Source organism: Callospermophilus lateralis, chromosome 2 (genome assembly GCF_048772815.1).
Source record: "Callospermophilus lateralis isolate mCalLat2 chromosome 2, mCalLat2.hap1, whole genome shotgun sequence".
Classification (NCBI taxonomy): Eukaryota; Metazoa; Chordata; class Mammalia; order Rodentia; family Sciuridae; genus Callospermophilus; species Callospermophilus lateralis.
Window position 1 is genome coordinate 157,025,885 of NC_135306.1, and position 15,427 is coordinate 157,041,311.

General features: G+C 39.1%; 1 protein-coding gene across 14 annotated transcripts in view; it reads left to right on the forward strand.

Annotated features, from left to right (window-relative positions):
* The window catches only part of Ppfibp2 (PPFIB scaffold protein 2), a 148,655-nt gene that overhangs the window by 49,188 nt on the left and 84,040 nt on the right, over nt 1–15,427 (forward strand). For 11 of the 14 annotated variants that reach the window (XM_076846806.2, XM_076846803.2, XM_076846810.2 and 8 more), the window contains one exon: nt 2,290–2,495. The exons of the other annotated variants lie outside the window; for them this stretch is intronic. In XM_076846806.2, the coding sequence (XP_076702921.1) occupies nt 2,290–2,495 (206 nt within the window). The remainder of the gene's footprint in view (nt 1–2,289; nt 2,496–15,427) is intronic. 14 annotated transcript variants of the gene reach the window in all.

Here is a 15,427-nt window from a genome sequence, read left to right on the forward strand (position 1 = left end):
AGAAAAAGGGAAGAACTTATCCAAGCCCTCACAGTGATAGAAAGTTAATGAAAACTTCTATCTTTTCACCCACACTCAATCTGACCACCCTACATTTATAAGTATATAAAAGGTGTTTGAAATTAGAGTTATGTTCAGAATGGAGAAGGGTTGTTCATATTTGTAGACTGGAGGTCTTATTCCGTTTCTGTCCATTTTCTTCCCTGAGGGTTGGTTGTGGTAGTTCCCAATCAACACTGAATTGGATTTGTAGCAGCCAAAAAGTGCTGAGCACACATCAGAGTGTGGATAATTGGGCAGTTTCTTAGTTCCCTAGTGCCACTGACTTGTGTGGATTTTGACCCATGATTTCCTCTACCAGACTTTTTCAGAAGGTAAACTTGCAATCAAATACTGAGTAACTGTTTCCTTCTGTGTGGATTTCTCATTTCCAAACTCCTGGGAAGTGAGAAGTTGGCTTCTAGAAGAGTAAAGGGCCTGGGAATTAGATGTCAGGCCTGTAGAATACCTGTGGATGTGGTGGCCCTTACAGTTCATATTTTCCAGCATAATACTATTTCAAATATTTTATCATTTTGGCTTTATAAACAATCCAAATGATCTAGAAGTTCTGCTATCTACACCACATTTTCTGAAGTGTTTCTTATTGCTAAAAGAAGCACACAAATTCTTTGTTAGACTGTGATTTTAAAAATATATCGTGGTACTGAGGCTGGGCTGTAGCTCAGTGGTAGAGAACCTTCCTCACAGGATTGAAGCCTGAGGCACTGGGTTTAATCCTTAGCACCACATAAAAATAAATTTAAAAAATGGTACTTAGGGAAAGAAGACTTTTGGTTCTTTGGTTGTTAAATAATGGTGTTTAGAAAGGCAAAAGCCTCTCTATCACATTAGAAAGAGCTGACTTCATATCCGAGGTCTCTGAGGAAAGCCAAGAATTCTTGTTTTTTAGCTATTTATCCAAGTATATGTGTATGTATTTGATCAGAGTCCACATCAACATCTACTGGGCAGAGCATGATGTTGGGAGCTCAGCTAAGTGGACTTGAACTCTGTTCAAGAGACCTCATAGTTCATAATGGGGAAATGAGATATGGGTATACCTAATAATTAATACAAGTTGGGAAATATATAGAAATCTCCTAATGGAGAACAACAGGAAGGATTTCAACCCATCTCCAAATGAGTATGCTAATTCTTATCTATTTCTGTGAAATAAACTAATCTACTTATAATGGCTTAAATCAACTACCACCATTTGTTTCTTTATAATTCTGTGATTTTGGTAGTGCTTGGTAGGTATGGCCTATATGGTGTTCTGCTGGGGTGGCTCATCTGGAGCTGAAGGATCCAAAATGGCTTACTCATGTGTCTGTTACTATGACTGGAATGGCTGGGACCGTTGGGGCTGTCTTTTAAGCAGGGTAACTGGGTTTTGCTACGTAGTGGTTTAGGATCAAAGAAGAAGAATAGACAATGTCAGATCTCTTAAAGCTCAGGCCAACTGAGTGCTGACATAGTCATTTCCACGGCATTCTAGTAATAAGAACAAAACACTAGAACAGCCCAGGGTACAGACAGATCTCTCTCTCTCTCTCTCTCTCTCTTTCTTATTTGGTACATATTAATTATATAGAATAATGGGTTTCATTGTACATATTCATAGGTACACAAAATATAATTTGGTCAATTTCATTCCCCAATACCACCCTTGCTCTTTTTTCCACCCTCTCCCTGATCTTCTTTCTGTATGGTCTCCCTTATGTTTTCATGGGATCTCTTTTTCTCCTCTGTTCACTAGTTTCCACATATGAGAGAAAACATACAACACTTGTCTTTATGATTCTGGCTTATTTTACTTAACATAATTTTCTGAGGAGTAGAATGCCTGTACAGGAATGGGGGAATTTTCAGTGGACATCTGTGCAATATGCATATTGACTTAAAAATTATGTATTAATCTAAAAGAACGAGATCTCATTGTCTTAAATAGCATGTTTTTGGATACTGGTGAGGGCTGACTGTTTTTTCTAGTTTCTAAATATATAAGCTTCATAGTTCAGTCTTAATGGGCCATTGCCACTTCTGATGTGCATCTTCCTACTATACCTAGTCCAGATTATACCAGATGATTTCTGCAAAATTTATATTATAAATCATTCTTCCAAGGTGGAAGTTATCTTTCAGGCTCCTTTCCCCTCTTCTTTTACTGCCTTTGCTCTTGACCAGTTATCTGACCATGGTTTCTATCCTTCTTACCCAGGCTTCTGCCTGTTTCTCTTGTTTCAGGCACTAAAACAGGGGCAGATATTAGTGATGGTACCTGTGAGCCTGGACTGTCTTCCCCAGCCTCTTACATGAACCCCCTCCATCTCATCGAGGACTTGAGGCTGGCCCTGGAGATGTTGGAACTTCCTCAGGAGAGAGAAGCCCTCCTGAGCCAGATCCCTGGCCCAACAGCTACCTACATAAAAGAGTGGTTTGAGGAGAGCTTGGTGAGTAGGTCCATTTCTTGATGGGGAAACGTGAGAAACATCATCATATAGCTTAAGGAATACCACCACCACTGGCCAATTTGACTCATCTGTACATCCTGTATGTAGCCTTTTCTTGCTTTCCATCCAGCTTTGGCCAATCCCTGCTGAGTATACCTTCCCAGCAGGAGTTTAGAACCTAGTCAAGCAGTTTAAGCTATATGTTCTACCTTCCTGTGGTCTACAATCAGTCTCTCCTGAGAAGAAGAAATCTAGGGCCAGAGAAGGGCAAACATGGAAGTTTCTCCTACTCCCAGGATTATATGCACTAATTACTGAGTTATAATCCCAGGTTGAGGTTTCTACCCTCAACTGGATTCCATTACTCCTTGTTTCTTTCCTCAATCTAGAACTTGCTTTGTTCATTCATTTCTTTACTTTTGCCCCTACTCCTTACCCTAGAACTATTTCCTGTCTTGAGAATGGAATGTAGATTTGCTAACTATCCTCCTATTCATTCTAGATTAGGTTCACAGACCTGCTCAGTCTAGGGGAAACATATGGGTAACCAAAGCCATAACAGATTTGTAGCTTTGTTAGCCATCTGCTTCCCCAAGGCGAACAGCAGGTCTTAAGAGATTAATAATATCTAAGAATGAGTAAGGTGAGGAGTTAACCCCTTGTGGAGGTAATCTGGAATGCAACCATTGGTGGGCTGAAGGAAGGACAGGATGATGGGAAGTCAGTTTGACAAAGTGTGTGATTACCTAAACTGAGTTTAAGAATGAAGGCTGAAGGAGGAGCCAAGATGGTGGATTAGTGGGAGGCAGCTTTTCTCAGAGCTCCGTAATTTGGTTGGGACTCAAAAGTGAGAAAACTACTTCTCTGTGAGATGAGTGAAAAAACACTCCACTGATACTCAATATTGGACAGAGAGCCTTGAAGACTGGGAAATTTGGGGTACATCAGACAAAACTAAGGAACAGAATTGAAACTAGGTTCCAGTGGGAATGGGCAAAATTAATATGCAAGGTTGGAAAAAGACTGAAAAGTGTTGGGAAAGTCTTGGCATGGGGAATCCCAGGATCAGCAGGGTAGTCTGTCCTAGGCTGATCAAGCGGCTATTCAGCTTATTAAACTAGTGCTGGAAAGTCTTGGTCTGCCTGCCCTGAACAGGGAGCCCAAGCTCAAGATATTTTGGTACCTTGGAACAGTAGTGGAGCAAACTCAGGCCTGGAACTTAGGTCTGAGAGTTGAGAGCTGAGTCCAATACATGCATCCATCAGATGCCAAATGCGAGATCTAAACTAAGCCTAGCAAATCAGGAGAATCTCTGGCATGGAGAATTTCTGGCACAGAGACATTTTTGCCTTGGGGCAATACAGATCAGAGACGCTTGAGAAAGCCCTCCCTCCGACTCTCTCTTGGCAGCTGGCAGGACCAGCAGCAGGGAGAATCTGAAAGGTTGGAGTGACTGAGCTCAGTGCTCAGAAACAGTCCTTGAGAGGCCAAAAAAGACAGTATCCCTGAACAATAGAACTGGGCGAAGGACTGACTCCCCTTTCCCACAAGCGGTGCACTGGGGAGAATAGTGGGGTATGGTCCTAGAATAAATAAAATACCTAGGGTAATACCAGACTAAATGCTCACCCCTTGGAGTTTCACTTACAGAAACTCATCTCGTAGAACCCAGCGGCCACTATACCCTGGAAGCGAAACCTAAAGTATCTTCCACAGCTCCTCACACATCCCACTGAGACACCAAAAGACAATTTGTCACAGGCAGCGTGGATATATTCTCATTGACTATTCTGTTATTTGTTTTTGTTTTTGAATGTATACTGATTGATATATGTTGAACATTTATACATTTGTGCACATTCATATGTGTTTCTGCTTTTTTCATTTTTAGCATTTCTTGAAGGTAGCTATTTTTCATGCTCTAGTTTTTGAAGGTTAGGGTTTTGATTAGTATATTTTTGGATTGATTTTCTGTTGTCTCTTTTACAACTCTGTTTCCCTTTGTTTCTATTTCTCTCTCTCTCTCTCTCTCTCTTTTTGCTAACAGCCAAACTCTATTATTCTCTCTTTCACTCCTCCTTTAATTCTTTTACTCCTATTTTTTTCTTCTCTTCACCTTAAATACCTTTTCTACCCTCATCTGTTCTTCTTTACTCTTACTGAACTCTGTCTTTAACTGGATACATACTCATATCTGTTTATTTTTCTCATTTCTAGAATTTTTAAAAGCAGTTATTTTTTTATGGATCAATATTTTGAGGATCAAGATGTTTGCTTAGTACATATCGATTTTGTTCTTGAAAGCTTTTATTTCTTTTTTAAATTTTTATTTTATATATTTTTTCTCACTTATCAGTTTCCCTAGAGTCTCTTTCTCTTTTTTCCTCTGCTAACAGCCAATCTCTATTGATCTATTTTACTCTTCCTTTTATTTTTTACTTCTATTTTCTCTCCTCATGATTATCACATTCTATATCACTTCTGTCCTATACCTGTTCACCACTTTTGTAAGCTTACTTTTTTACCATGGGCAATAACTGCCCATTTCTGATTATTGTGACAATCAACTTTATAGATTTCATAGCAAGAACTATTTGTTTTAATGCTGTAAATTGTTTGAATTTGTTATTATCTGTCTTCCCTTAAACTATATGAGTTAGTAGAAACCTTTATGGATACTAAAAGTCCAAAGGGTAGACACTCTACTGTTAGATGGGTAGACACACGAACAACATGAAAAGGCAAGGAAACAAATCATCCCCCAAAACCTAAAATACTTCAATAACAGAATCCATTGAAAAGACAATGGAAGAAATGTAAGACAAGGAATATAGAGTGTTCATAGTTAAATTGGTCTGTGAAATAAGGGACAATGTAAGGGGGAAAATACAGGAAGCAAAAGATCACTTCAGTAAAGAGATAGAGATTCTGGGGAAAAAACCAAGCAGAAATCTTTGAAATGAAGGAATCAATAAACCAAATTAAAAATTCATTGTAAAGCATACCAGCAGACAAGACCACTAGAAAGACAAAGTTTTAGGCAATGAAGATAAAATATATAATCTTAAAAATGAAGTTGACCATAGAGAAAAGTTATTAAGAGACCATGAATAGAACTTTGAAGAAATATGAATAACATTAAAAGACCAAACTTAAAAGATTTATTGGGATAGATGAAGGCTCAGAGATACAAACCAAAGGGAATGCACAATCTCTTCAATGAAATAGAATCTGAAAATTTCCCAAAATTTAAGAATGAAATGGAAAATCAAATATAGGAGGCTCACAGGACCCCAAATATACAAAATTATAACAGACCCACACCAAGGCACATTATTATGAAAATGCCTAATATACAAAATAAGGATAGAATTGTAAAGGCTACCAGAGAAAAACAACAGGTAACATTTGGAGGGAGACCAATCTGGATCTCAGCTGATTTTTCAGCCCAGACTCTTTTTTTTTTTTTAAAGAGAGAGTGAGAGAGGAGAGAGAGAGAGAGAGAGAGAGAGAGAGAGAGAGAGAGAGAATTTTTTTTAATATATTGGCGGACACAACATCTTTGTTTGTACGTGGTGCTGAGAATCGAACCCGGGCCGCACGCATGCCAGGCGAGCGCGCTACCACTTGAGCCACATCCCCAGCCCTCAGCCCAGACTCTTAAAGCTAGGAGGTCTTAAAATAATGTATACCAAGTCTGAAAGAAAATGAATGCCAACCAAGAATATTATACCCTGAAAAATTAAGCTTCAGAATTGACAATGAAATAAAAACCTTCCATGATAAACAAAAGTTAAAAAGAATTCACAATTAGAAAACCTACTCTATAAAACATACTCAAATATTTTGTGAAGAAAAAAAGAAATGAAAACTAAAACTAAAAACTAGCAAAGGGTGTCTCACTTTGAATAGTCAAACAAAGAAGAAACTAATTCAAATTAAAAAAAAAAACAGAAATAAATCAAAATTACAGGGAATAAAAATCATTTCTCAATAATAATATTGAATGTACATGGCTAAATTCATCAGTCAAAAGACATAGGGGCTGGGGATGTGGCTCAAGCAGTAATGCGCTCGCCTGGCATGCGTGGGGCGCTGGGTTCGATTCTCAGTACTACATACAATAAAATAAAGATGTGTCCACCGAAAACTGAAAAATAAATATTAAAAAATTCTCTCTCTCTCTCCCTCTCTCTCTCTCTCTTTCTCTCTCTCTTTCTCTCTTTCTTTCTCTCTCTCTTTAAAACAAAAAGACATAGACTGGGGCTGGGGTTATGGCTCAGCAGTAGAGCACTTGCTGGGTTCAATCCTCAGCACCACATAAAAATAAATAAATAAAATAAAGGTTTTGTGCCCAACTACTACTAAAAAATAAATATTTAAAAAAAGACATAGAACTGGCAGATTGGATAATAAAAGAAGACCCAACAATATGCTGTCTCCAAGAGACTCACCTCATAGCAAAGACATCCACAGACTGAAGGTAAAAAGATGGGAAAAAAAACTTGTCATTCATATGTATCTCTTAAACAAAGTAGATTTCAAGTAAAAATTAATCAGAAAGGACAAAGAAGGCCATTTCATACATTGGAGGAAAGATAGCTTCGTCAACAGGTGGTACTGGGAAAACTGGAATTCCATATGTAGTAGAATGAAATTAAATTACTCTGTCTCACCCTGCACAAAACTCAAAGTGAATCAAGGACCTAAGCATTAGACAAGAGACCCTGTACCTACTAGAAGAAAATTTAGGCCCAACTTTCCATCATGTCAGCCCACAAATCAACTTCCTCAATAAGACTCCTAAGGCACAAGAAGTAAAATCAAGAATCAGTAAATGGAATGGCATCAAACTAAAAAGCTTCTTCATGTCAAAAGAAATAATTAAGAATGTGAAGAGAGCCTATAGAATGGGAGAAAATCTTTGCCACCTGCAGATAAAGCACCTCAGATAGAGCCTTAGTCTCTAAGATATACAAAGAACTCAAAAAACTTAACACCAAAAATAAATAAATAACCCAATCAATAAATGGGCGAAGTAACTGAACAGGTACTTCACAGAAGAAGAAATATAATTGAACAACAAATATATGAAAAAATGTTCAACATCTCTAGCAATTGGAGAAATGCAAATCAAAACTACACGAAGATTTTCTCTCACTCCAGTCAAACTGACAACAATAAAAAATACAAGCAACAATAAGTGTTGGAAGAATGTAGAAAAAAGGTACACACATACATTGCTGGTGGGACTGCAAATTGGTGCAACCACTATGGAAAGTAATATGGAAATTCCTCAGAAAACTTGGACTGGAAACACCATGACCCAGTTATCCCACTCCTGGGTTTATATCCAAAGGACTTAAAATTAGCATACTATAGTGATGGAGCCACATCAATGTTTATAGTAGCTCAATTTACAATACCCAAGCTATGGAATCAATCTAGGTGCCCTTCAACAGCTGAATGGATTAAGAAAATGTGATATATATATATATATATATATATACACACACACACACACACACACACACACACACACACATATATATATATACATACATACATACATACAATGGAATATTACTCATCCATAAAGAGGAATGAAATTATGGCATTTGCCAGTGAATGGATGGAACTAAATAAGCCAATCCAAACAAACCAAAGGCTGGATGTTCTCTCTGATATGTAAATGCTAATACACAATAAAGGTGGGAGGAGGATTAGAAATTCATTGGATTAGCCAAAAGTGAATGAATGGAAGGGAGGGGGAATGAGATTAGGAAAAACAGTAGATAACTTTTGTATGTTCTTATATGAATACATGACCAATGAAACTCTACATCATGTGCAACCAGAAGAATGGGATCCTAATTAGGTAAGTTATATTCCATGAATATATAATATGTCCAAATACACCCTACTGTCATGTATATTTAAGAAGAACAAATTAAAAAAAATAGACACCAAAAAATAAGAAAAAGAAAGAAAGAAAGAAAAGAATGAAGGCTGAGATGCAGTTTTCTAATGCTAGTGTCTGCAGACCTGATTCAAAATTGCAAAGTATGCATAGAGGTGGAAGGACAGGAACAGGAACATTAAATTGGGGGAGAGAGCTTGATATTTGAGAACACAAGATAAGAAAGTTGAAATACTCTTGTCCAGAGGCCATGTCATTTGTCATTAGACCGAATACATTCCAGATCCCATTGCCTACTTTTTGTTCCAGAGGTCTCTGTCAATACAGTCTCATTTCCATGCCTTTTTCTGAACATTGAACAGTTCTTCATTATAGTCATTATATGTGTTATTCAATATTTTCATTAGATAGACTATCTGACTGTGTTCTGTGTAATATCCCTATACTAATGTGGTAGACAGAATAATGGCCCCCCAAATGTGCCTGTGCACTAATGGCCAGAACCTGTGATCATGTTACCTTTCACAGTGAAGGGGAAGTTTGTAGATGGAAATAAGGTTTCAAATTAACTGACCTTAAAATAGGGATAATAGCCTGGATTATACAGGTAGACCCAGTATGATCACTATAGAGTTCTTATAAGAGCCTTCTCTATTGTTCCCTAAACACAGTATAGCAATATATAGGTTTTATTCCTCATTGTACAGCTTACAATGAGTATGGATGTTCCTTGGTCATCTTGTATGGATGTACCTTATGTGACAATTTCTCTAGTATTGATAGGTTATTTTTTTTTTTTTAAAGAAAGAGTGAGAGAGAGGAGAGAGAGGGAGAGAGAATTTTAATATTTATTTTTTAGTATTTGGCGGACACAACATCTTTGTCTGTATGTGGTGCTGAGGATCGAACCTGGGCCGCACGCATGCCAGGCGAGCGCGCTACCACTTGAGCCACATCCCCAGCCCTTGATAGGTTATTTTTAATCTCTCACTAATATATTGTTGCAGTGAATATCTTTATAGAGAAATATTTGTCCTTATCTCTAGATATTTCATAGAAGTATAATTACAGAGTTCAAGTAGGGTTACCAGATAAAATATAGGATATTTTAAATTTGATTAAAATTAAAATTTGATTTTAAATAATTAGTGAATAATTTTTATTAAGTGTGTCCCCTGTGGCTTGCTAAATCTGGTAACTTTAAAACAAAAGTATTAATATCTTTAAACTTTTTGGCACATTTTTCAAATGTTTAAACTTTTTGGCACATTTTCCCAAATCAATTTCCAAAAGAATATAATTTATATTTTTATTGGCAGGGTTTGAGGTGAGTCTATCACATAGCATCCTGATAAATTATTATCACTAATGTCACAAGGGAAAATGTTTCCTGTTATTTTTGCATTTTGCATTCATCTGTTTAATTAGACTAAACATTTTAAAATTAGTTTATTAGTATTTATTTTTTTGCATGTTCTCTAAGTTTTAAATCTTATATCCACAAGTTATTCTCCATATACACATGTTCACATATGCAGTATTTTAATATTATTTTTAAATAATTAAAGTAATCCACAAATAGAGAATTATTTAGAGATAGGTCATAAAATAGTTCTAACATTTTCTTCCCTCATACATAGAGATTGTCCTTGAGCTGCTTGGGTGAGACTGTCCCACCCTCGTCTGTTCCTAGTCTGTTTATACTCTCTGCTCTTGCTTTCTTTTAAGATTTTAGTGCTTATACATTTGAACAATTGTTTTTACTAGTCTTTTTGCTTTATTTGTGGCATATGTTTTCTTCACTTTTTTAAAAATACTATTTATGGTGCTTTTTGAGGCACAGAAGTTTAAAAGGTTATTCTTCATAGTTTAGATTTCTCCTTTTCCTTTTAGTCCTAAAAAGTTCCTTTGTAGCCTTAGATCTAATAACTATTTGCATATATCTTCAGTAGGTTTATGTTTGATTTTTATCTTCTGGTTAACTCTTCCTCATCAGTATTTTTTAGCATGTGGTATAAAAACTGGATTTAACTTTTAAAATTCCTTTTTGGAAATCAAAAATAATTTTGATCCACAGGCAGTGAATGTGGTTGCTATTTTTGCAGGATGCATTGCAGAAAACAGTTTACATTCACGTTTGCACATTTGTTTGGGAGTTATATACAATGGTTTGGTGAATGCTTTCCTTTTGTGAGAAGATTTCCCTAAAAGTTATTGCATTCATAAATCTTTTAGAATAATTATGGCCATCAGCAACCTATGAATGGTGTACTTTTAGCAGGTCAGAAGTTCATATAAACATTCCAAGAAATCAGAGCTAGTTGTTAAGATTTTGACTCTGAACAGAGCTAGCCTGTCTATATTTCAGGTCTTGCAGTCCTCAAGTCGGTTTATACTCTGACTATATACACAATCTACACTAGTTCTTATCTGTGTGGAAATAGAATTCAGAGCAGTGAACGAACTCATGGGCATTTTAGATTTGTCCTTTGGTTAGAAGCCCTTGACATAAACATTTTGGTCTGTGGCCCAGCAGCTTGTGGGTACCCACAGATAGCTTATGAAAAAATACAGAATGTGGATTCCTATCTAGGTGATACATAGGAAAATTAAAGTGTAAGAAGCATTGTTTTAATCTCAGTGACTCACAGAAATCCACAAGAATTACAGGGAGTTAGGATTGGAATATGAACTAGTGAGAAAGGTTGAGGGATTAGGCAGGATTGACCAATGCCTTCATATTCGTGATGTTTGTGCATCCCTTGCATGCCTTCTCCATTCTACTCCATAGATAATATCTCAGAGTTACCGATTGGTCATAACATTGGCCTGACCACCTTTGCCTCCTGATATCTCTATTAATACTTCCTCCTCTAATGTGGTGCAGATAAAATGGAGGCTTATATATCTCTAACACAATGTCAGAGGATAGGTAGCCTCAGGTTAAATCGGTGGTTCTGGATGACCTCAAAGTCTCTGGCTCTTCCTGTTTTCTGCCCCTCTATCCTTAGGGGTTGGGTTTTCCTCAGGCTTGTCCCTTAATGGTTGCAAGATGGCTGATGGAATTCTAGGCAACATGTTTTCACACAGACAACTACACAGCTATGTCCAGCAGTAGGGACAATTTCTTTAGTATGTCTTTTTTTCTTTTTTAAGGAGGAGGGAAAGTTTCTCTGAAGCTTTCCAGAAGATTTATCATTGGTTCTAGGATTTGTTCACATTTGCATACACTAGCTGCAAGGGTGACTGGGGAAGCAAGTACAGGTTGAGCATCCCTAATCCAAAAATCCAAAAGTTTGAGATTTTGGAGCATTTTGAATTTCAGATTTTTGAATTAGGGATGCTTATCTGGTAAAGTCTATACAAATATTCCAAAATTTTAAAAAATTCAAAATTTAAAACACTGCTGGTCTCAAGAATTTCATACAAGGTACTTAACCACTTAACCACTTCCATTTGCCGTAGAAGGAGGTAGGCTCTCTGTGAAAGGAGTGATGGAGTTGGGGGGACATGAATGTCCCTTAGGAAGATAGCTCAGAATGACTGTCCAATATCTTTTATGTTTAAGTTTATTCTTCTACTTGACAAATTCTTTCCACATTTCCTCCATTTTTTAAAATTCAAATTCATGAAGAAAAGAATCTTATTGACCTAGCTAATAATTTGGGAGCTAAATTCTCCAGGCCCATAAAAATATATTAAGTACAAATGAAATAGAAATTTAAAACTTTTAATTTAAGCACTACCCAGAGACCAATCACCTGGCCAGAAGGGAAAGTAGTGTGGTCGGAAATGTGGTCTATTACTGTTGCTGTTCATTGGGTATCTCCAGGCATCATGGTGTCTGAGGTCCATAAGAAAAAACAGCTCCTGGAGAGGCAGTGGCAGAAGTGGGGGAGTGGTTGGTGGTTAGAATAGGACAAATAGACTAATCCTGGGCCTTCCCTTTGTGTCTTAAATGGAGGGAGCTCCTGATCCTAGTGTATCATACTAGGCAGCATTGGAGCTAGTTCTTCTTTGGAGTGAAGCCAGTTCCTTCTCTGCTTGGTCTTGGCAGGGCTGAGACACACCTGGACCAGCCTGGTCAACAGGAGTCCTGTTGGCCAGGACTTTCTGCTTATAGAGGGGTTTTATTAGGTCAGATCATCCTAAAAACCAGGTAAACCAGACCCACTCAGAGTTCAGTAATGCAGAGCTGCGAGTTCTAGGGTTCTGGGGCCTGAACCCATGCTGTGTTCTTTTTGGAGTCTCCCAGTGGGAACCCAGGCTTTCTTTTGTAGGGTTGCCAGTATCCTGGTCAGCAAGCTGAAACAAGATGAGAGAGTAGGGGAGGAAGCCAGGAGTTCAAAGGCCAGAGTTCTAACCAGCCTCTGTCATTTACTTCTTTGTGACTTTGGCCAAACCTCCTCTTCTCGCCTCAGTAAGTATGATGAGGAGATGTGGGTTCTAGGCCTAGAAGGACATATGTGGGACTCTGAGCTAGGGATAGTTTCTAGGCCTCAGTGAGGGAAGAAGCAAAAGGTTTGTGTTCCCTTGGCATAGGAACAGAATCTGTGTCTGAATTCTGAGCCTGTCCCCAGAAAGTTGGTGGGTGAGACTCCTGTATAGCAAGTTTCTTGGCGTTAGGCAAGCTGGAGCCTGGCCTGCAGAGAGGCATCAGTGAGGCTGTGGTTCAGCAGAAGGATGACTCTCAGGAGCTAGGCAGGGTGGTCTTTTATGTCTGACAGATAGGGCCAAGCTTTGGGTCAGTGCTCACAGAGGATAAAGTGAAGGCCTTGCTGGAAGATTGATGCATCTCTGTTGCTATGGAAGGGACCTGAGTTCCAGACAGGGAGAGCCTACTCTCCTCTGTTTGCTATGGTGAAGCATGAGATGATGTCCTCAGGAGCAATTGGCCATTTCAGGTCAAGGCTCCTGAACCTCACTGGTACTCCTAAAGTCCAGGAAGGAGAGAGTGCTCCTCAGTGGCCCTGACACATGCCACAGGCAAGAAGGATGTGGGGCCACTATGACTACTTCCGGGATTTGGGCTGTACCTTGAGTGTACTTTCCTGTGGCCTGGAAGGGTGCGGAGGTTGAGTCCCACAAAGAAGTTATCTAGCCAGATCCAAATGGGCTCTACAGGCTTGTGAACAACCAATCTATTGAATCAGTGGACCCAGTAGGGTACAGAGTGCAGATTAATATCCCAGGATTTTTGGTGATGCTCGAAAAATATCAAAGCAAGTAGTCTCCAGAGTAACCATGGGTGCTTTTCGAACATTCTGATATGTAACCCCCTGATCTCAAACCAGCAGCCATTCTGCCCTTCCATTTAGGATTGTGGATATGAACCAGGGAAATCCTTGGTGAAGGTTCAAGATGAAGTCAGAGAAGGGCAGACAAAGCAGCAGAATGAGGGCATGTCAGAGCCATGTTTAGGTTCCAGGGAGGGAGCAATGATTGGCAAAGAGCCTGTAGGGGACTGTCCTCTGGGCTCTCTTTGGAACTGGAGTATGATCAGCAGCTTTGGCCACCCAGTGGCAACCAACCTTCACAGGGTTGCAGGTGTCCTGGGCAGTATGCCTAGGCAGGTAGAAGCAAGCTGAACCAAAGTAAAGGAGTAGCGAAGTCAGGACGAAGTTAAAAGGCCAGGGTTCAATCCTGGCTCTGCCACTCACTTGTGTGTGGCTTTGGCCAAACCTCCTCTTCTCCCCTCTGGAACTCAGTGTCCCTAGTGGAAATGATAGCAGATTTGGACTGTGTCTGCAAGACCTGATTGTATTCTGTGGTTTGTTCTAAGAGCTTTATTGAGGGGCCTCTTTGTAAGCACTCATCTTGACCTTCCTCAGTCCAGATCTTAGTTTCCAAGGTAAAGACAGGTTGGGTAGCTTCAAGACGTGGCTGCCCTATGTGAGGAGTCAGTGGAAGTCCACATCTCAAGAGCAGTGAAGAGGTCTATCCTGCATGGGTGACCTCTGCTGGGCTATGGGCTGGGGAGGGAGGCTGCATCTAGGATATGTGCTCACCTCTGACACCCCAACAGTCAGGGCAAGCAACAACCTCAGTTATCTTTTCAACTAATTTATCAAGGAACAAAGCAAGATCCAGGCCCAGAGAGGGCACAGCCACCTCCCACTGCCCCTACACACACACTCATCAGCTCCCCATCACCTTGTCACAGATGGCAGCTTCTTCAGTTCCCAACTCCTTAAACAAAGCCATGCATTCCTGCCAGATTCAGCTGGTGATCTTTCATTCTGGCCAAAGAGGCAAATCTATTTACCATATTGAAAAGACGGAGGAGTTGTAAAAGTGATGGGGAGAAAAATATATTTTATGGATCATAAAATGCGAGCCTGAGTTTCTCTTCCTATGTGATTCATTTCTACATCCCCATTGTTCAGTAAGGGCAGAGAACAAAGACAGGTCTGGATATATTTGTGTTGAAATTTTTAATTTGGAAAAGTTACAGACAGGAGTTTTGTGGGAAAAATTTCCCCCTGGATCTTAGAAGAGAGAAGGGGAGATTTGGTGTTTATTTTTCAAGGGGAAAAAAGCACACCCTGTGTGAGCCAATTGCTAGTGTTTGTTTCTTACCTGCCCCTATGACAGGTATTGAGTTAACTGAGCACTGGCACTTTCTTTCCTGTGCTTAGTCCCAAGGGACTCCTGTCCTAGGCAGGGTGCCTTGCTGCTGCTGGTGGTTCTTTGTCCTTGAGCAGTACTTGAAGAGGCCACTAGGTGGGAGTCGGGGACAAATACTGGGAAGTCTAAATCCCAAGGAACAGGAATACAATACAGGAATACTGTGTGTATATATATATATATATATATATATATATATATATATAAAATCATCTTTAGATTAGAAAGATGATATAAGCACCTCTTATTGAAACTGCTTGACAGTGCACCTCGGTCATCTGGAAAAGAGTTTGTTCTCTTTTCCTTTGAAATCAGTGGGCAAAGAGTAGGCAGGAGAGGCCTCCATTGTGGAACTGTGAGGAAGAGACAGGGAGGCTAAGAGTCC